Source organism: Hippopotamus amphibius, chromosome X (genome assembly GCF_030028045.1).
Source record: "Hippopotamus amphibius kiboko isolate mHipAmp2 chromosome X, mHipAmp2.hap2, whole genome shotgun sequence".
NCBI lineage: Eukaryota > Metazoa > Chordata > Mammalia > Artiodactyla > Hippopotamidae > Hippopotamus > Hippopotamus amphibius.
The window spans coordinates 2,543,869-2,564,625 of NC_080203.1; the positions used below are offsets into that span (position 1 = coordinate 2,543,869).

Sequence of the window (20,757 nt, forward strand, 5' to 3'; positions counted from 1 at the left end):
GACCGGCCCCGTCCGCGGGCGGTGAGCGCGGGCAAGCGAACTCCCGGCCCGCCCTCTCCCCAGGTCCCAGCTCCCCGACTCCGCCGATCGGGCCTGACTAGTTCCTTCGCCCCTCATCCCCGCGAGCGTCCCACCTCAGACGCCGCGGGGCGCGGGGCCCGGGGCCCGGGCCGGGGCGTCCGCGTGCGTCGGCCGGGCGGGGCCGCGGGGGCGGGGCGGGGCCGCGACGCCGGGCGCGCCCCTCGTGCGGCTTCCGGCGGCGGCGGCGGGAGGTTCCAGCGCGCGCCCTGGGCGGTGGCGCGCGGCGGGGGGCGGTGGGGGTGCGCGCGGGCCGGAGTGGACGCCGCGGCGGCCGCCATGCAGCTGACAGTGAAGGCGCTCCAGGGCCGCGAGTGCAGCCTGCAGGTAGTGTCGTCGGGCCCCGCCGCCATGTCGGCTGAGGCGGTTGGCCCCCGGGCGCGGGGCCGGGCCGAGGGCGGGGACGGACCGGGCGGGCCGGCCGCGCCGGGGAGGCCAGGAGAGCCGCCCTCCGCGGGGGCCGCGGCCTCACCTGCCGCCCGCCCTCGGCCCGGCCAGGTGTCAGAGGACGAGCTGGTGTCCACGCTGAAACATCTGGTCTCTGAGAAGCTGAACGTCCCTGTCCGCCAGCAGCGGCTGCTGTTCAAGGGCAAGGCTCTGGCAGGTAAGCCGGGAGGGGAGACGCCTGGGGAGCCCCGCGGGAAGGCAGGGGACGGGGCGTCCGGGCCGAGCCAGGGCAGCAGTGTAGTGGAGGGAGCGCTGGCCACGACCCCCGGGGAGGCGGCATCCTCAGCCGCATGCCGCGGCGCTCCGCCTGGGCTCCCCGAGGCCGTTCCCCCCATTGTGGGCCATAGCTCCATCAATCTCTCTCGGGCAGATGGGAAAAGACTCTCCGATTACAGCATTGGGCCCAATTCCAAGCTCAACCTAGTGGTCAAACCTCTGGAGAAGGTGTTACTGGAAGAAAGCACCGCGCGGAGGGTGGCTGAGGCCCCGCCCGCACCCCCAGCCGCCTGGCCGCTCATCTCCAAAGTCCTGGCCCGTCACTTCAGCGCCGCAGATGCCAGCAGAGTCCTAGATCAACTCCAGAGGGTGAGCAGCGTCGCCCGGGCCGCCCAGCCCCTGCCTCTAGCGCAGCGGCCACCCACCCGCACCTGAAGCCTCCTGGCCTTTTCTCCTCAGGATTATGAGAGGTCCCTGAGCCGCCTGACGCTGGACGACATCGAACGCTTGGCTGGCCGCTTCCTGCACCCCGAAGTGACTGAAGCTATGGAGAAGGGGTTCTCCAAGTAGGATTCTCGGAGTGTGGGGAGGAGCCTGGCCAGGCCACAAGCTGCATGTAGCATTAAATGTGTTCTCCTGTTGCAATCTGGCTCATAATACTAGCTGGCGGGTACCCGGGTACCTGTGCCTGGCTCTTGTTAGGGACCAGGCCCCGCTCAAAGCTCTTGACCTGGGTTTGCTCCCACATTTTACACAAAAGGTGAGACAGCCAAGGCTCCTAGTGGTGAAGTAGGGGAGCCAGAATCTGAGTCCAGTCAGTTTCTAGAAGTGCCTCAAGGTGAGAGGGTGAAAGGGGTTGCTTAGAAGGATGCTGAGAGGTGGGCCTTGGCATTCCATGCTTGGCCCACTGAGGACGAGCCCTGGAGCAGTGCCTTCCCAGGCCCGAAAGCGGAAGCAGCTGGGCCTGCTGTCCAACCCTGTCCCCTCGCCTCTGGCAGGTCCAGCATTGGCGGGAGGTCAGTGACAGCCAGCCTTGGGGCCCCTCAAGCTGCTGCGACCAGTGTGCCCTCGACCAAGGGAAAGTGGGCTGGGGAGTCTGGGACGTCACCCAGCTCTGGGGTGTGACCTTAGGCAAGTCCCTGTGTCATGTTGGTCCCCGGCTGTTGACTCCACACAGTAAGGGCCACTCCTTAGACCTCAGTCAGTTTCCTTTACCCCTGACCCCTGGGGTCGGGAGTCTGCAGTGACCCTCCCCCTCATGTCCCAGATACAAACTGAGGCCAGGAGCTGAGCGACGGCCAAGCATGGCCCACAGGTGGGCTGTCCTGGCCCTTAGTGTCCCAGCTTTTCTTGGGGCTCCCTGTCTGCTTGTCTCCTCCCAGACACGGGCAGTCCTTGACCTTTGGAGATGACAGGTGACGGGCTTGAGGTTACTCAGTCAGGCCCCCATACCCTGTGCTCACCCACAGTGTGGAAGTAGACCCTTCCTCTGCCGCGCGTGTACAGGGACTTTTGCTGTGCACACCACACACTGCCTGACAGGAAACCTCGGGGGGTGGGGAGGGGCCGAAATCAGGAGGTAGGCCCTAGAGATCATCGAGGCACCTGCTCCTCAGAGGAGGGCACCTGGGCCACCCTTCTGCCTGGGCCTTGTGGGGTAAGCGCTGGGTCCGCGGGCTGGGAGGACAGACAGAGGCCTGAGGGGCAAAGTCTTTGAAGAACAGGTGGAAGGCCCTGGCCCCACCCAGGAGCTGGGCACGCTCAGCAGCAGGGCCCGTGTGATAGGCTTACCTACGCTCTCATTTCTTTCCAATCAGGAAAATTTATGTTGACATTTTCAATCCCACTAGAGGTGAATGTGAGACTTTGACTTTGATATGAAAGGAACTATATTAGCTGGGATGCTTTTGGTTTCCAGTAGTTGATTTAATCATAAAGGAAATTGGTTTAAGCAATAAAGGAAATGTATTCGTTTACAAAGCTGAGAAGTCCAGGGGTATTGGCAGCAGATAAACAATTTCACCAAATACCCAGTTTCTTCCTACCTCCCCTCTGCACTCTGCAGTGTCTGCTTCATCCCAGGCCTCTGCCTCAGGATCAGAAGATGGTTGCCTGCAGCTTCCACCAAATCCCTCGATCACAGCCAGCAAGGAGCACCTTCCCGTCCTGTAGCGTAGCTTCTTCCTCAGATGCCCCCAGCAAATAAACGCTGTCCTTTCGTTGGTCAGAACTGGGTGGTGCCTCCATCATTTTGGTGGGGGGTGGGATGGGCTGTGGGAGGGCGGACTTGTCCAGGGCCGGGGAGTGACAAACACAGATTTACCTTGCAGACAGACCCTAGAGACCGTTGTTGAGTCCCTTGTGCCAGTGCCTCCCAACTCGGGTGACAAAGCCACCTGGTGGTTAGGAGCCATCTGCTGGGCAGTTGGACATGGGGGTCAGGAAGTCAGTGGGCAGATCAGGCTGGACGTGGAGACAGGAGTGGCATCTTCAAGGTGTATGGAAAGCACCTCGCTAACAGAGCTGACTGGGGTCTGGGCCCAGTCCAATTCCACAGCCCCTTGCAGCCTTGCATGATGTTCAGCAGTGGCCTGTGGACACGATGTCCTAGATGCTGTAACGACGGATGAGATAGCTTCCCAGAGAGTGTGGCATAAAAAGGGGAGAGGACTGGGCCTTGAGAGACTTCACCAACTGGAGACACTATGCAGGCCAAGGAGCCTCCCCAAACACCACAAGGCCACAGGGAGAGCTCGGTGTCAGAGGCCAAGAATACCCTCCAGAAAGGGTAGGGGTGTCCAGTGCTGCCAAGAAGCAAAGCGAGGGCAGGGAAGAGACTCCCCTCGCGTTGGTAACAAGAAGGTTGTCGGCGATGTTGTGGGGCAAGAAGTGACTGCGAGGGGGGAGGGGAAGAGGCTGTGACAGTGACGGAGGACCCCGGGTTCCAGAAGCTTGTCTGTGCAGGAGTGTGTAGCTGTGGAGGGGCAGGGTGGGGGAGAGAAGTTGGAGAGGGAGGAGACGCTACCAAGATGAGAGATGGGAGGCCCCAGGTAGGAGGGGGCCAGGGAGGCGCTGGTCCAGGCCGCGTACTATCATGAGAGGAGACAGGTGACTCCGTGTGAAGATGGGATGGCCACAGGCAGCACCCCACCTTTGCCCTTAGATTCTAGGGGTGGCCCCGTGTACACCGCAGGCCCCAAATGCTGAGATCCTTCCACAGGGGCTGAAATGTTTACTGCAGGCACTGTGTCCCTTGAGCCAAGTGTCTGCCCCAGAGGTGGGCACTGACCCACCCGTTACCCCCTGTCCCCTGGCCACTCTACGGCCCTGAGATCCACTGTCTGCTCCTCATGGAAGGACCTCGAGACAGTCCCTGATACCCAGGGCCATGGAGCAGCTCGGAGTCCCTGTGGTGATCACAGTGCCACTAGGAGACAGCAGGATGCGTGAAGGGCCCAGCTGAAGTGGCCTCAGACAGAAGTGGCCTGGCACCGGGAAGGAGATGCCTGTGGTGTCACTTCCCACAGGCGCACAGGAGGAGAGGCAGACTCAGAGGAAAGCAGCATTTCCTTCGGGCTGGGGCTTGTTGACTTGAAAGTGCCCAGGCGACAGATCAGCTGTGCCCACAATTTGCTGGCGTCTTGCAGGCTTTCCACGCAGGCCTGCACGAAACCGGGCTTCACCAGCTCAAGAAGGTGTGACGAGTGCTGCTCAGCCAAGCCAGGTCCTGCCAGCAGCAGATGCGACAGCCATGGCGGCCTCAGCCCTTCGGGCCTTGAAAAGCCTGCAGGAGAGAGAGTCACCCCTGTCCCCTCCAGGGCCCAGCCAGAGCGGCCTCCTCGAGCACCTTGGGACCTGCCCCTGGCCACCTCTCCTGCCCTTCTCTCTGGCTTTTCCTTCCACTTCGTGGCTCACTCCTCTGGCTCCTTTGCTGATTCCCCCCCCACACACCCCCATCTTACTGTTGGGGGGGCCCTGAGGCCCCATCCCCGGATCCCTTCTCCGTATCACTCCCCAGGGAGCCTGTCCACCTTCACGCCCATTTCCATGCTTCACGCCCACGTCTGCAGCTCATCCCAGCCCTGTCTCTGAGCTTCGGGCCACAGCCCTGGGCTGCACCCAGCTCTCCTGCAGAAGCCTCCCGTCATTCCTTCAGTGCATGTCCCGGATGTTGGCAGACGGGGACTGGAAGATACAGTTCCTTTCCTCCTGGCACCCATGCCCGCATGTGTCCCCCACGGTGAAGGACAACACCATTGGGACAGGCTTTTTGTGTGTGTGTGTGGCTGCATTGGGTCTTAGTTGCGGCATGTGGGACCTTTCATTGCAGCATGCAGGCTCTTCACTGCGGCGCGTGGGCTTCTGTCTAGTTGTGGCGTGGGCTTAGTTGCCCAGTGGCATGTGCGATCTTAGTTCCCCGACCAGGGATCAAACCCACGTCCCCTGCATTGCACGACGGATTCTTTACCACTGAACCACCAGGGAAGTCCCAGGCCAGACTTTTAACAACAGGAAGTGGGAGGCCACCTTTGCCTCTCCCAACTCTCTCTTCTCCACAGGCAATCAGGCAACAGTATTTTTGAAAGAGTCCAGGGCAATCGCCTTGTACCAAGTCCCACAGTCTGGATTTCCCCACTTGCTTCCTCGGTAGATTCCGCTTAGCTGTTTTGAGGAGAGCTTGGCCCCGGGCAGGCTGTGTCCCACCCCCCCACCCCCACAGGGTGAGGGGGGCAGGGAGTCCGGCTGCCCACTGTTAGGGAGGCTCATTTGATCACCTGGTGTCTCCCTTGTAAAGTTGCCTTTTCCATTTCTGATGCACAAGTAATCTGGGTGATACCTTGAGACCCAGGGACTATCTTTTACCCAATAACCTTTATCTAATGGTTTTACCATCCGAGGACGACCCCCAACTGGATGAACTGCATTGGTGGCTCCAAATGGTGGTTTTCTCATTCTTTTTACAATTATTAGTTGGCATTTCTCTGTAAAGAGCTTTCCTTTTTCCCTAATCTCTTTTCGAAACTTTTTTTTTTTAATTCAACAACTTAGAATCCATGTGTGTCATTTTGGGGGCAGTTTTTATTGGATTATAGGCTGCATGCAGTAATGCACAGAAATTATCAAGTGACTCCACCCATGTGTCCATCCCCTCCAGACTGAAAAATACACATAACATACACTTATATGTTACCTTCCCTGGTGCCTCCTCTCCAAAGGTTTAATAGTCTTTTGGATGCTCAAATTGTTCTAGCTTTGGTTCTTTCTGATTGGCTCCCATGTCCCTTTGACATGTCTAATCCTTTTGATTTTCAAGCATCTCCTTACTTTCTGGCACCACAAGGTGCTCCAGGCTCATCTTGTATTTTTTCCTGCCCCAATACATAGACTCTTCCATTTCTCCAAAGAGCTCTGGTTCTTTTTAGTGGAGAATGGTATTGAGAAACCAAGGTTGGGTACAGGGTGTGTTCATTGCTACTGGAGTGTCACTGCTTCTAGACTCTTTCACTGGAGAAAACTAGGAAATCTATTTTTTAAGAGTTCACACTTGGGACTTCCCTGGTGGTGCAGTGGTTAAGAATCCGCCTGCCAGTGCAAGGGACACGGGTTCGAGACCTGGTCCAGGAAGATCCCACATGCTGCAGAGCAGCTGAGCCTGTGTGCCACAAGTACTTAAGCCTGTGCACCTAGAGCCCGTGCTCTGCAACAAGAGAAGCCACTGCACTGAGAAGCCCCGTGCACCGCAGTGAAGAATAGCCCCACTTGCCACAACTAGAGAAAAGCCCACAAGCAGCAATGAAGACCCAACATAGCCCCTCCCCCCCAAAAAAAAGAGTTCATACTGCACTCCCCAATTTCAATCTGGCAGTACAATTCTTTGTCACCTTTCCTCATTCCACAATGATGTTCCTGACAACATCCGTATATGGATATATTCACTCATCTCCTCCGCCAGGTAGAGTGTACCTTACAGCACACCCAAAGCAGCCTTGCAGTCACCTCAGCACTATCATTGCCAACAACATACATACTGAGAATAAAGCCGATTCTTTCTGTCCTTAGAATACATCCCATCAAGGGAGCACAGTCAGAGGGCTGAGTTTGAAAGGTACTTGACTTATTTTCTGTGTGTGGTTATGTTATCAGTTGGATATGCAGTTAGGCTCATTTGCTTTTGTTTTTGTTCAATTTTAACATTTTATTTTTTTCACTTTCAAATTTTTTTAATTTTATTTATTTATTTATTGGCTGTGTTGGGTCTTCATTGTTGCGTGCAGGCTTTTTTTTCTCTACTTTCAGTGAGCAGGGGCTACTCTTTGTTGTGGTGCATGGGCTTCTCATTGCAGTGGCTTCTCTTGGTGCCAAGCACATGTTCTAGGTATGCAGGCTTCAGTAGTTGTGGCATGTGGGTTCAATAGTTGTGGCTCGCAGGCCCTAGAGCGCAGGCTCAGTCGCTGTGGTGCACGGGCTTAGTTACTCCGAGGCATGTGGGATCTTCCTGGACCAGGGTTTGAACCCGTGTCCCCTGCATTGGCAGGCGGATTCTTAACCACTGCGCCACCAGGGAAGTCCCTCAAATGTATTTTTGAACATATAAAATATTTGTATGGTTCAAAGTCAAAACTACACAAAAAGATATATTACAAGAAATCCAATACCCATCTCAACCCCCTACAGGTGATAATTTTCATTAGTTTCAGTCTTCTCCTTTGTCTTTTTTTTTTTCTTCAGTAAGCATGTGTCTGTGTATGCGCACGTGTCATTTGTACTCTGCTTTTTTCACATAACAATATATCCTGGAAATCATTTCATTTTTCAATACAGATTTCCATTGTTTTTTACTGCTGCTTAGGACTATTGTATGAATGAAACATAATTGATTTCACCAATTCCCTGCTGATGGACATGTGCATTGTGTCCAATCGTTTTCTATTACCAATTACGTTACAGTGAGGAACTTTTTGTATATGTTGTTTCATATTTGCGAAGTGACAAAAACGTCGTATACGGTCACTGTCAAAAACTTGCAGGAAAGTAGAAAAAGGAAGTTAAAATCGCGGCACACCGTGTGCGAAGGGCCGGGGCTTTGGGAGGGAGCCTCAGTTTCTCCGCGGCCAACCGAGTCTGGGGGCGGCGCCTGCCGCGCGGGCTCCACGGGACCCGGCACGCAGCCCGCGGCCTCGGCGGCGCCTGTCTGCGCAGGCGCACGGGGCGGGGCCAGCGCGAGGGGGCGAGGCTTCGGGCAGGAGCCGCCGCTTCTCTGCCGCCAGCCGAGAGGGCGGCCCGCGATACCGGCGGCCCGAGGGCGGAGGCGGAGCGCGGCAGCCATGCAGGCGGCCGAGGAGGGCGGCGCTGAAGGCCGGGGCCACCAGAGTGGCAGGGATGGCAGGGGGGGCCGGGGCGGCCCCCGCGGCGCGGGTGCTGCTGCCGCTGCAAACGACGGGGCTCCGCATGTCGCGCCGGCACAGCCCTCTTCGGGGCCGGGCGGAGACCCCGCGTGCACGGCCGGAAGGCCGGGAAGCCGACCACACGTATTGTATCCTACCCGAGGGGGCAGTGGGGAGTGGGCTGCGGGCTGCTTGCGGTGGGAGGTGGGACAGAGGGACAGGAGAGTCGGGGGCATCCTGAGAACAAAGGGGAGAAGGGGAGGCAGGGGTCCTGCGGGGGTGTACTGGCCGGGGGTGGTCTTGAGGGGGGAAATAAGAGCAAAGGGAAACCGGGGGCGCCTGCGGGCGGCCAGAGAAACGAGAGCAGAAGGGCAGCTGGAGGCAGCTGAGCATGGGGGAGCGGGTACGGGCCAGAGGTGGCTGGGGTTGATTAGGACCACGAAGGGTCTCGAGGGGCTGGAAGCAGTCCTGAAGGGGGTGAGACTGGTCAGGGTGGCCTGAGATAAGGCCCAAAGCACCAAATCCGTGTGGATGGTGCCTTAACCGCATCTCCATCAGCGCCCTAAGCGTGCCTTTCCCGTCCACCTTGGAGGCAGAGATCGCCCGTGGGTCCCTGGCCCCAGATGCCGAACCACACCAAGGGGCGGTTGGGAAGGAGCTCACAGTTAGCGGCAGCATCCTGTCGGTGTAAGTTGTAGAAGGCGCTGTTTGGGAGTCACAGCAGGTGGCTGGGCCAGTTTCCCCCGAGGGCGCTCTGTTGGAGACGGGTAGACACTCAAGGGTCGGACCTAGGGAGGTGACACGATGCATTGGACCCACCTCTGCCCGAGGAGGCACTCCAATGGCTTCGGTGTGATAGAGGGGCAGAGCCACGGACTGGAGGGGTTACAACCCCGCCCTTGATTTTCCTTTGCCCTTACTTTTAGCCGCTGGAGAGCTGAAGATTCCCGCCTCCTCCGAATTTCCATCGTCAACTTTCTTGACCAGCTTTCTCTGGTGATACGAACCATGCAGCGCTTTGGGCCTCCTGTTGCCCGCTAAGCCAGGACTAGGGAAAGAGGTTAAGGTCTAAACTTGTGTTCCTTCCTAGACAATTCAGCCTTCCTAGGGCAATGATTTCTGCAGTTGTGGCCACTTTATTATGGGGGCCGCATCTTTTGCCTCTGCTGGCCCTTGGGCGCTCACGGTTGACTTGCTTTGTTTGGTGCTTAAATGTTTCTTAACTACTGAAAATAAAACTGACCTAGGATGCCCTGTCTAAGTTTATTTTCAACTATAGCGCCTTTAAATATTCTTGCCTTTGTCCATAGATTGGAGGGGAGGTTCTGTGATTCAGGTATTCAAGTAGTACAACGTAGTTGAAGACAATTTAAGAAATGGAAGAGGTCCTGTCTATCATTCAGTATTAACTACTGTCAACATTTTGGAATATTTTCTTAGTTTTATAGTTGTATTTATATAGTAAATGTATAACAATAATAATATTTTGCAAGTGTAGAATCTTTCCTGATATTTTTCAACTAACACGAACATTTTTCTAAAAATTTTTGAAAAGCAGTATTGAATGGATACATAAAAGATACATTATTGAATGTTTAAATTATTTTCAATTTTTCCCATATTATAGGTAATGATTCAGTGGAATGCTTGTATATAGATCTTTGCATGAATGATTGTTTTCTCAAGGTAGACTATACGATGTAGAATTGCTTAAATATTTAAAGCTCTCAATCTGCAGTCTGTGAAATTGCTCTCCAGAAAATGTACCCTCCCACATCCTTGTCACCGCTGGTCTCCTTGGTAAAATTGTTTTAAAACTTGGTTTGTATGACTAGAGCAAACAACCCAGAAACACTAGAATAGAAGCTTGGTGGCTGACTGGCTGTCTCTCAGATCAGTAAAGAAAAAGTGCTAGGTTGTTTAAGCCTTTAGTTAGAAGGAGTTAGCTTCTTATAAAAGATGTATCCTGCAGCCTTGCTAAACTCACTTATTCTAGTAGCTCTTTTGCAGATGCCATTGGATTTTCACCATTGGTGATCATGTTTTCTCAGAATAAAGGCAGTTTTGCTTCTTCCTTTCCAGTTTGCATGCCTTTCAGTGAAGAATTTTTCTCCTGGTTAAGGATTGGGTTTGGCTACTTTGTATCTCTGGTAATTTTTTCTTCAGTGTCAGACATTGAGCCTTTTCCCCTGGGGGCTGGATATCTTTGTATTCCTAGACATATTTTTTGAGCTTTGTTCTGGGATGCTGTTAGATTACTGGGGACAGATCCTTTTGAGTCTTGCTTTGAAGATTTGCTGTGTAGGACCAGAGCAACCTTCGGTGTAAGAGTCATTTTTTCCCACACTGCTGAGGTGAGAGCCTTCTGAGCCCCCTGCCGGATGCCTCCCCAATTAAGAGGTTTGTATTCTGGCCAGTGGGGACAGCCCCCAGTCCCTGTCCTGCTTGAGCGCTGGACAGAGTTACCTTCCATGCTTGGGTGGCGCTGTCCCCGGCCTCATGGCCCTGTGCCCTCCCAGGCTCAGTGGTCCATGACAGACTCCAGTGGACCCTCTGCCCGTGTGCAGAGTTCTCTCCCTCTGCCGCTCTCTCCTCTCTGGTCCTCTGCCTGCCGACTCCAGCTGCCTCCGTTCTGCAATCCACCCCTGAGTCCCAGGGAGCCAACAGGACCCGGTCTGGACATTCCGTGTAGACAGCAAGCTGGGGCAGCTGCACGGCTCACCTCTTCCGGGTCTCAGCTCCCAGGGATCGCTCACGGGCCTCCCTTGTCTGAGGCCCAGTTTTGTCACAGCCACTGTTTCATATATTTCAGCTGGATTTGGGGGGTTCTTTGAAACCAGTGGCAGGGCAGATCTGGTCCCTGTTCTTCCATATGCGTGAACAGAGTCTGCCGGGACAGAACCTGGAGAGCTCTGTGGTTGTGGGCTGGCGGGAGGGAGATGCCAGCGCTGCGGATGGTGGCGGTGGGCGTGGTGGTGATGGTGATGTTGGAGCACCTCACCTGCCAGCACACACCAGCTCTAGTGTTACAACACTAGAAAAGGTCTTTTCCTTTCTTCCCTTCTTAAAAACATTTTTAAGCCCTAATATTGATGGGAACATGAGAATTGAGCATTTCACACCACTATTCCCTCTGCTTCCCCTCCACGTCTTGCCCAAATGGTCCTATTCCCTCCAGAAAATGTGCCCACCCACCAGAATTCTGACATAGATGTCTCCCCACATCTATGTCACCATTGGGTTAGTTTCCTGCAAAAATAAAACACTGAGTTTGCACATGAAGAGCAAACAACCCAGAAGCACGGCGATAGGAGTTTTGTAGTTTACTGGCTTTGTTTCGGACCCGTGAAGAAAAGTGCTCGGACACTTGGTTCAGCATCTGGGCAGGCGGACTTCGCTCCCTCTAAAGTATCCTGTGATCTTGGAAGTTTTACTTCTTCCTTTTCAATCCGGATGCCTTTTATTGACGGCTCTATCTCCTTATAATGGGCTGGATTTCACTTCCTGTGTTCATGCCAAGTGTTTTTGATTGGATAACAGACCTTGTATGCTTTCCCTTGGGTGCTGAGTATTTTTGTATCCCCAAACCGATGTTTTCTTTTTTGGCCGTGCTGCATGGCTTGTGGTATCTCAGTTCTCTGACCAGTGGTTGCACCCGGGCCCCAGCAGTGAAAGCCCAGAATCCTAACCACTAGGCCACCAGGGACTCCCCTTAAACCTACGCTTGAACTTTGTTTCCAAGTGCTGTGGTTACTTGGAAACAGTCTGATTCTTTAGACTCTTGCTTCTAAGATTTGCTGCATGGTACTAGAGCAGTTTTTAGTGTAGAATTATTTTGCCACTACTGAGGCTGGCCCCTTCTGAGTGGCCTCCCTCAGGCCTCTTCAATTCCGAGGTTTCCATTCCGGCCAGTGGGACAGGTGTTCCTCCGGGTCCTGCTTGAGCCCTGAGCATCGTTACCCTGAATCCTTGCTGGAAGCCCTTTCCCAGGCCCGGGTGGTTTCCTCACACACTGGTGCTGATCAGCACCCCCTGATACTCCAGGGGGACCCTCAGCAGATCCCCAGGATCCTCTCTGCTTGCAGCTCTTGAGCTACAGCATCCCGGGCTCTAGGGCCCGACGTCAGACTCATCCTCCCTCCCTCACCCAGCGAAGCCCAGAATCAGCCTACCGCCGTGGCCTGACAGATGACTGGTGAAGCTGCCGGGTTGTTTTAAGATGGACGTCAGATTGCATCACTCTTCTGTTAAAAAAAAAAAAATCTGCAAAAGGGACTCTTAGGGACAAAGCCAAAGAACTTACAGTGGCCTACAAAGCCAGACGGGATCCAGCCCGATTCCTCTCTGACCGTCTCCACTCTCACCCTTTCACTTGCTCAACTTGACTCAGCCGCACTGGCTTCCTGACCCTTTCAAAAATGCCAGGCCGGGGACTTTGCTGGTGGCCCAGTGGCTAAGACTCTGTGCTCCTAGCAGGGGACCCGGGTTTGATCCCTGGTCAGGGAGCTAGATCCCGCGTGTGCGACTAAAAGATGACGCAACTAAAAAGGTCCCACGTGCCGCAACTAAGACCTGGCGCAGCTAAATGAATGAATATTTAAAAACCAAACCAAACCAAACCAAAACACGCCAGGCCGACTCCTGCATCAGGGCCTTTGCGCTGGTGCTCTCCAGACTGGAGCCCTCTTCCTCTGGGGATCCACCTGGCTCACCCGAAAAGCATTCCCGGCCACTCTGTTTAAAATTGCGTCCCGCTTTCTCCCCACCCGGACTCCTTTAACAGGTGTGTGTGGGCTAAGAGGGAGGTAGGAGCGCAATGATGGCAGCGCACGCGGGGCAGTAAAGAGTCGGCAGGTACGAAGGCGTGTGGGGGCCACGAAGCCCTGGCCGGTTTTGAACAGAGTGGGGACAAGGTCCACCGTGCATCTTAACAGGGTCCCAGTGCCTCCCACGTTGAGAAGAGGCCGAGGGCGGCCAGGGCAGCAACGGGGAGACGGGCATCCAGGCAAGAGACAAGGGCGGCTTGGACCCCTTGGGGGCCGTGGAGGTGGGGAGAAGGGCGCAGATTCTGCAGGTGTCTCGAACGTGGAGCCACCGGGACTCGCTGATGGATTGGACATGGCCCCGGACCTCCTCAAATCCTCAGCAGCCCTGCAGCGAGTCACCCTTCCTCCCGTCAAGGGCGTCCAGCCCACGCAGGGTCCGGCAGCCCCCCCACCTGCCTCCACGTTCAGGGAACGGCCACCTGCCCCGAGGACAAAGCCACACACCGACTCCACTTCCCAACATTTAATTAGGAAAAAGATTACATGGGCAAAGAAAACCGCATGCAGAAAGAAAAAAGAAAAGCCACAGGGGGGCCGGGGGGGCGGGTGAAGTGGGTTTCCAGGAGCGCGGGCCGGGGCCAGGTTCCTCCAGGGAGTGGGAAGAACAAAGGAGGAAGGCACTGCCGCCTCTGCCCCTCAGGGCGGGTGCAGGACAGGGCAGCGGAGGAGGCGGGGCCCGGGCGCGCAGACCACGCGGAGGAGGTTTGGCGGTAGGGCCCGGAGAAGGAGAGCTGGGGGCCCCCAGGCCCAGCTCAGGCCCTGGCGGGAGCCTGCTTCCAGCTCTCCGGGCGCTCGGAGGCAACAGGGCCCTGGGAGGGGGTGCAGTCCCCGCCCGGGAAGCCCGGGGCGGGGGGCTGCTGTGGCGGCCGCAGGGGGACCCCTTGGCAGAGCCACAGTCTGAGGGCGGCTTCCGTGCCTCACCCGCCCCCAGTGCCGCAGGTGCGAGGCCCCCTCCTCGGGATGGCTGGGGCCAGCCAGGGCCAGGGCGAGGGGCCAGGGGCTAGGCCACGGCTGACCACGTTCCAGGGGAGCCGGGAGGAGGGCTCGAGGAGAGCCGAGGGAGGCCGGCAACCTCCGGGGGGCGGGGGGGCCGCGTATGTACAGATGGAGGCGGTGAGGGGAGATAAATTAAATAAATAGGTGCTTGGGGTATAAACAGGAAGGAGGTCGGGGCGATCACGAGCCCCGGGCGCGAGGCCGGGAGGGCGGGGGTATTGCTGATGCCGGGGGTGGGGGCTTGGTCTGGGCACCCCCTCCCCACGCAGGGCCCAAAGCAAGGCACTCATGACGGGGGCCCAGGTGTGCCGGGGGCATCTCGGCCGGGTGACCTCTCCCGTGCCACCCGATCCAGGGCTCAGCCCCGCGACCCAGGCGGGAGACCCCCCCCCCCCGCCCCGGGACGGGGGGACGGCTCGGGACTGAGAAGCCCCCTCCTCACCGGGTCCGCCACCCTTAGCTGTTGCTGGACACGAGGCCGATGATCTGTTCCAGCTTCTGGCGCAGCTTCTGCTTCCGGCAAGAGGCGTCCAGGTCCAGAGCGGTGAGAACCTGGGGGAGCAGGCCCCGAGCTGGGCCCTCGAGGCGGCGGCTCCTCCAGGCCACGCCCCCCCACCCCCCCACCCCCCCGCTCCCCGCCTCCCGCTCCGCACCCCCTCCCCGGCGAGAGCGCCCCCCTCCCTCGGGCCTCAGCGCCTCCCTCCCCTCCAGGGCCCTGGGCACGTGGGGAGGGGCCCGGCCCCCCTCCTCTGCCGCCTCTGAGCATCCCAGGGCCCCAGGGCTCAGGGCTTGGGCCGCGTCTCCCTCCGCAGCTGCCCGCGGGCCCCCTGGTGAGCCCTCCAGGCTCAGGGCTCGCAGGGCCCTGCGGTCCACCCCTTCCATTCCCGACTCCAGCCAGGAATCCGGTCCTGAAGCCCGCGCGTCTGTCTTCCCTGCCCACCTGCTCTGCAGTCACACACCAGGCAGGTGGGCTGTCTGTCTGTTGAGACATTTTTCTCCTGCTTTGCTGTAGCTTTTTGAACAGATTTAAGAAAGTTAATTTAGTCTTTCTCTAGGAAGTCCAATACCTGTGCTTCGTCATGAACATTTTCTGCTAACTTCTTTTCATCCTGTGAATGGGCTGTATTCACTTGTTTCTGTGCATGCCTCTTAATTTTTCATTGAAAGCTGGCCATCTTGAGTATTATAATGTGGTTAATGTGGAAATTGGATTCTTCCCGCTCTTCAGGGTTTGTTTTGTTGCTTTCTCTGAGTTGTGGTTGCTGATTGGTTTGGTGAGTTTTCGAAACTGTTTTCCAAAAATTACGTTTTATCATGTGTGCTCTCTGAATTTTCTGTTCTTTCCGCTTTTGGTCAGTTAGTTGGTTTGAGAGAGATTTCCTTAAACACTCAGAGACAAAAAAAAAAAAAAAGAAAGAAAGAAAATGAAGCATAAGCTAATCTCCTGGGCTCTGTCGATTGGCTCTGTGTTGGGGCACTCCTTCAATGCTTAGCCACAACTCTGCCTTAGCCTTCATTCCTTATGCTTTTCGGAGCCTAAATAACCCCCGGAGGTGAAATGATAGTGTTACGGTATCGTCAGGTCTTTTGTGAGAGTGTATCCAGCCCTGGGCATGCATATGACTTTCTGGATTCCCCATTACCAGCAGGAGCTTTTCAAAGCCAATATTTCCAAAGGTGACCTTCCCCAGTTTTTCCTCCAAGGCCTTTGGTGTGTCTATTGTTTGCCCCGGCTGTAATTTTGTTTTTGCCCCAAGAGGCTGCCGCTTGTTCATTGTTTTCAAGGAACAGGCTCTTAGCTGCTTTTCTGCCCTGAGAGAGTTGAGTTAGGTGAGATAAAGGCCGGTGTCCTGTGTCAGAGAATCCCCAGATAGGTCCAAACAGACAAACCCAGTTCCTTGGGAAAGAAGTCTGCTCTTCTCTTCTCTGGAGCCAAGTATCACACGGGGAATGCCGCCTGCTGCTGTACTGGGGAGGGGTGTGCGGGCAAGGCTAAAATTCAAACACCAGAAAGTTCTCCTGTGTTGAAGTCATCTTTTTCTTCTTTGGTCACTGGGAACATTTGATTATATTCGTGAGCTCTGACAACATTGATGGTGACCATTTTTGCTAAACATCTCATTGTTTCTGTGGAGGGACAGGCCCTTGGAAGTCCAGCTTCTGCTGTTTTTGCGGATGTCACTCTTGGGCTTTCTTTTTAAAGAGGAGAGGAAACCCCGTGCTGAAAAGTAGCACTGGGAGTGAGGAGAGGCCACTGATCGTGCCTCCTGACCCTGAGGTATAGGTACAGGGGTGTGATAAGAAAAGATGTGTACCTTGGAGAGGGCTGCAGAAGGTAGCGTCTGCAGGGTGCAGAGCTGGGCCTTCTTTATGGTGGGAGGTAGAGGGATGCTTTGAGAAGAGACTGATTACAAACGATGAGTTCCAGAGCACCCAGTGAAGGTTGGGGTCTGAGGGGAGGGGTTTGGACGAGGCATTTGGGTTGAGGGAAAGGACGTCCATGCTGTGGTGCTTTGAGATGAGGCTTTGATTCCAGTCTCACTATGGATTTTAAAAATCCAGCAGGAATGTCAGATTTTACAAGTGCCATTGTAGCCTCCAATAGAGATTTATAATATAGTTTTCCTTTCCCACCAATTTGTGTGATTATTTACCTGAATAGATGTCATGATATCAGTCGTCCTTATGTTCCTACTTGGTGCCTTATCCCTTCAATACTGCTGCACCGGTTTTGAATCTATTGAAGATTTTTGCCTCATTATTCTTCTGTGTGTATGCTGTTGTCACCGGATTTTGGTTTCAGTGTCATGCTGGCTTGAGGCCAGCTTGATTCAGTGGTGAATCAGACAGATGTCATTCCTTCCCTTGTAAAGTCTTGGCAATTAGGTAGGGGACTCGTGAGTTGAAAACCTGATGAACTAAAAGAATTTTCTCTTAAAATCAACGGGATTAAAAGCACGTGCTTATTTTTAGGTGCAGGTCTGTGAGATCGTTTCCAGTGTCTTCCGGGAGTGTTTGCTTGCTCATCACCTGCCTGTTCTTGAGTCAATATTTTAAAATCAGATTCTTAGTTTTTTAAAATACTTTAGTAAGTTTTTATTTTATTTTTTTAATTAAAAATTTTTATTTAGTATTTATTGGCTGTGTTGGGTCTTCATTGATGCATGCAGACTTTCTCTAGTTGTGGCGAGCGGGGGCTACTCTTCGTTGTGGTGCATGGGCTCCTCATTGCCGTGGCTGCTCCTGTTGCGGAGCACGGGCTCTGGCCGCATGGGCTTCAGTAGTTGTGGCACACGGGCTCATCGTTGTGGCTCATGGGCTCAATAGTTGTGGCACACGGTCTCAATAGTTGTGGCTCACGGGCTGAATAGTTGCGGCAAACGGGCTCAATAGTTGTGGCACACGGGCTTACTTGCTCCGCGACATGTGGGATCTTCCTGGAGCAGGGATTGAACCCGTGTCCCCTGCATTGGCAGGTGGATTCTTAACCACTGCGCCACCTAGGAAGCCCCCTTAGTTTCCCAGTTCATCTGGATTTCAGGTTGGTGAGTGTAGATCTGTCTATCTAGTGGCGTCACGCCACACGAGCATTTAGCCTTTGTGGGTTCCATGACATGGACTTGAGAAGGAGAGACAAAGTCACAGGGACATAACTTCTTAGACATGCCCTTATGTGTGACAAGGCCTCGTGAGCCTTGAACCCCTAACTGTGCTTGTGCCCCAAAGCGAGTCCATCACAGACACCGCCTGAAAGCCTCGATAACATCCAAGAGAATAGTCTGGGAAACCGATACATGTTTATCATTGAAAGAAAGGTGGAAGTAAAGATTTCACCCCCCCCCCCAGAGATCACCACTGTTGGTGAGCGTTCTGGTGAACACCATTTCGTGAATCTTTGTGCGAATATATACATATGAATAGATATGTCTGTGTATACGCCTGTGAAGTAGATCTGTCTAAGGACACTCTCTCTCTCTCTCTCTCTCTCTCTCTCTCTCTCTCACGTGTGCACACAGAGACAGAATTGTTCCTAGTGGCCATCACCCAGACTTTTACCTGGATAAAACACAAAGGCCCTCAGGGGTCCAACCAGCGGTCTCACCTTGACAACTCAACTGCCCTTGCTGTCTCCAGCCACTCTCCCCAAACCAGGCCTCGTGTTCAGGTCTCTCTGTCTTCTTCTCTGGCCGGTTCTTCTTTCCTCCCAGGGAAGCAGGCGGAGCGCCCGCCCAAGCTGAGTCACAAGGAAAGCCTCAGCTCGCCCCTCCTGCATTCTGTGGCGACCAGACAGCCCCACGACGAGTGAGTCTTGTCGTTACTGCCCCAGTCTGGAGTTCCTTCCCCAAATGTCACAAGTACGGTTTGAGCCACCGAGGAAGGTTGTGGTGCATGTTACCCCAGACTGCCTCTGGCCTTGTGGACGGATGTGTTTCCAGCGCATATCGACAGAAACCAGAAGCCATGGTGAGAGGCGACCCAACCGTCATCTCGGAATTCCTCCTCCTGGGACTGTCCGAGGTGCCTGAACATCAGCCCCTCCTCTTCTGTCTGTTCCTGTGCACGTACCTGGTCGCTGTGGTGGGGAACCTGCTCATCGTTCTGGCCATCAGCTCCATCTCCAGCCTCCACACCCCTGTGTACTGCTTCATAGCCACCCTGTCCCGCGTGGACATCTGCTTCACCTCCGCCATGGTACCAAAGATGCTGCTAAACATCCAAACCCAGAGCCAAGCCATCCCCTACGCAGCATGCCTCACGCAGATGTACTTCCTAATTGTGTTTGCAGAGCTGGACAGTGTCCTCTCGGCAGTGATGGCCTATGACAGAGTTGTAGCCGTCGGTCACCCTCTCCACTCCACCACACCCAGGAGCCCCAAATTCTGCATCACATCTCTGTCTGTGGCTCTGGCGGTCACAAACATCTATCCCTGACCCTCACCCTCCTCGCGAGTAGCCTGTCATTCCGCGCAAGTGTCAGAATCCACCACATCTTCTGCGAGCTGTGCGCCTTGCTGAAGCGCTCCTGCTCAGATATCCGCATCGGCGAGTTGGTGGTTTACAGCGCGGGGGGCGCTGTCTGTCTGTCACTCCCTTCCTCTTTATTTCTGTCTCCTACGTGCGCATTTTCTCAGCCATCCTGAGACTTCGGTCTTCGCAGGGCAAGCTGAAAGCCTTCTCCACTTGCAGTCCCCACCTGGCCGTGGCGTCCTTGTTCCACGGGACCCTATTTGGGGCGAACCTGTGACCCTCGTCCTCCTGCGCAGCCGAGGACTCAGTGGCCACGGCGCTGTATGCGGCGGTGGCTCCCATGCTCCGCGCTTTCATTTACAGTCTGAGCAACGAGGACGTGGAGGGGGCCCTGAGGCGCCTCCTGGGCTGGAGAAGGGTCTGGTCCTGGTGACAGCAAGACAAAGATGCCTTTTCTTCTCCTTGCCTTCAGGTGGGAGCGGACCGTCCAGGACACGGATGTGTTCTGCCCAAGTCAGGGGTCCAGCTCGGCCCCGAATCTCTGCTGTCCTCGCGTTCATCTGCTCATTCCGCCACTCCTCCCTGAGCGACTCTCGTGTGTCAGGCCGCGGGGGGACAGCCTGCCTGCGCGAGCATTTAATTTTCCATTCATTCTATATGTCTTTCGAGATGCGCCTCAAACCCTGACGGCCCCGTGAATTCTTACCACGTCACAAGTAATGGAGCGTTCCGTTGTGTGCTGAGCAGGCACTCTTTTGAGTGCGTATGTGTAATGACTCAACGTCCAAAACATCCTGTGATGGAGACGCCATCATATCCCCATTTTCTAGCTGAGGAACGTCATCAGAGAAGTGATGGCATCCTCACCTGCTTGTGGGGGAGTCCCTTCTCAAGAGAACAAAAGCTGCCATGGGCGGCTCCCGTCACCAGGTGGCAGTAGACGCACGGGTTGAGGAAGGAGCCGGGGGCCCCTCAAAGGGCTGCGCGGACCCACCCTGCCGTGTGACACACTTCCCAGACCACAGACTTACCTGCTGCCTTCACAAAGGACATTCCTCGTGCACGTGAAGAGAATGCATGCACCACCCCCACCACCCGCCCCTTTCTCGGCACGTGCACGTGACAACAGTCACAGCTGTGTGGCTGGGAGCCTTTTCCAGGGATGGATACGATGATGGTCCGTCCCATGTGCTCTGCTACAAGATGGGCTTTTCAGCCTCCTCTTGGGAGGTGGGCTCCGTGTCCCCGACACTTGAATCTGGGCTGGCTTGTGACTATTAATTTCCAAAATTGACTTAAGAAGAGATGAACAATTTTTTTACACTAAAACTAAAGGGAGATTTTGAAAGGTGGCCAAAGATTTAGCCCAAAGAGAAAGAGAAATCAGGTCCGCATTATTTCATCCAACTTCAAGAAAGGGACACAGTTTGAAGGTATTAGCCTGCTGTGGTCCCCTTTGCCTGGTAAAGCAATAAAGTATTCTTTTCTACTTCAGCCCCCACATAAAAGAAATTCACGAAAGAGAATATTCACCTATACCAAATTATTCTTTAAAATCAATAAGATTAACTTTAGCCTGGAAATGGAAACTCATGGGCATGCACACACCTACACATACAGAAAGAAAAAAAAATCAAGGACAGAAACCACCTGTTAAAAGAGTATCATAGCACAACTTACTACTCACTCTGCCTTTTTTTCTTAGCCCTTAGCAATTCTTTTAGCTCTTTTTTCTCTACCTCCATGAGGCCAGAGATTTTGTCTGTCCTATTTATGTGACATTAATAGGTGCTCAGTAAATACGGGCTGAATGAAGGACTGAGAGAATGTAATTACATATA

General features: G+C 54.7%; 3 protein-coding genes and 1 pseudogene across 4 annotated transcripts; all 4 read left to right on the plus strand.

Annotated features, from left to right (window-relative positions):
- Nucleotides 1–258: 258 nt before the first annotated feature.
- On the plus strand, nucleotides 259–2,971 carry UBL4A (ubiquitin like 4A). Of its 2 annotated transcripts, XM_057717380.1 has the most exons (5): nucleotides 259–405; nucleotides 577–682; nucleotides 896–1,110; nucleotides 1,201–1,307; nucleotides 2,807–2,971. In XM_057717380.1, the coding sequence occupies exons 1-5, from the start codon at nucleotides 358–360 to the stop codon at nucleotides 2,916–2,918; spliced, it is 588 nt and encodes a 195-aa protein (XP_057573363.1). In that variant the 5' UTR covers nucleotides 259–357; the 3' UTR covers nucleotides 2,919–2,971. The 2 variants fall into 2 exon arrangements, with proteins under 2 accessions (XP_057573363.1, XP_057573364.1); XM_057717381.1 differs by having other exon boundaries at nucleotides 1,201–2,971.
- Nucleotides 2,972–7,706: 4,735 nt separating this feature from the next.
- On the plus strand, nucleotides 7,707–10,310 carry LOC130842246 (EKC/KEOPS complex subunit LAGE3-like). Its single transcript, XM_057718888.1, has 3 exons — nucleotides 7,707–8,275; nucleotides 8,685–8,813; nucleotides 9,053–10,310. The coding sequence occupies exons 1-3, from the start codon at nucleotides 7,707–7,709 to the stop codon at nucleotides 9,165–9,167; spliced, it is 813 nt and encodes a 270-aa protein (XP_057574871.1). The 3' UTR covers nucleotides 9,168–10,310.
- A 2,934-nt stretch (nucleotides 10,311–13,244) lies between these two features.
- Nucleotides 13,245–18,556, plus strand: LOC130842247 (uncharacterized). The gene is made up of 5 exons (XM_057718889.1): nucleotides 13,245–13,326; nucleotides 13,604–13,891; nucleotides 14,409–14,492; nucleotides 14,843–14,914; nucleotides 17,965–18,556. Exons 1-5 carry the CDS (start codon nucleotides 13,245–13,247, stop codon nucleotides 18,252–18,254), a joined length of 816 nt encoding a protein of 271 aa, XP_057574872.1. The 3' UTR covers nucleotides 18,255–18,556.
- LOC130842250 (olfactory receptor 1D2-like) lies at nucleotides 18,410–19,508 on the plus strand (annotated as a pseudogene).
- The last annotated feature ends 1,249 nt before the right edge of the window (nucleotides 19,509–20,757 follow it).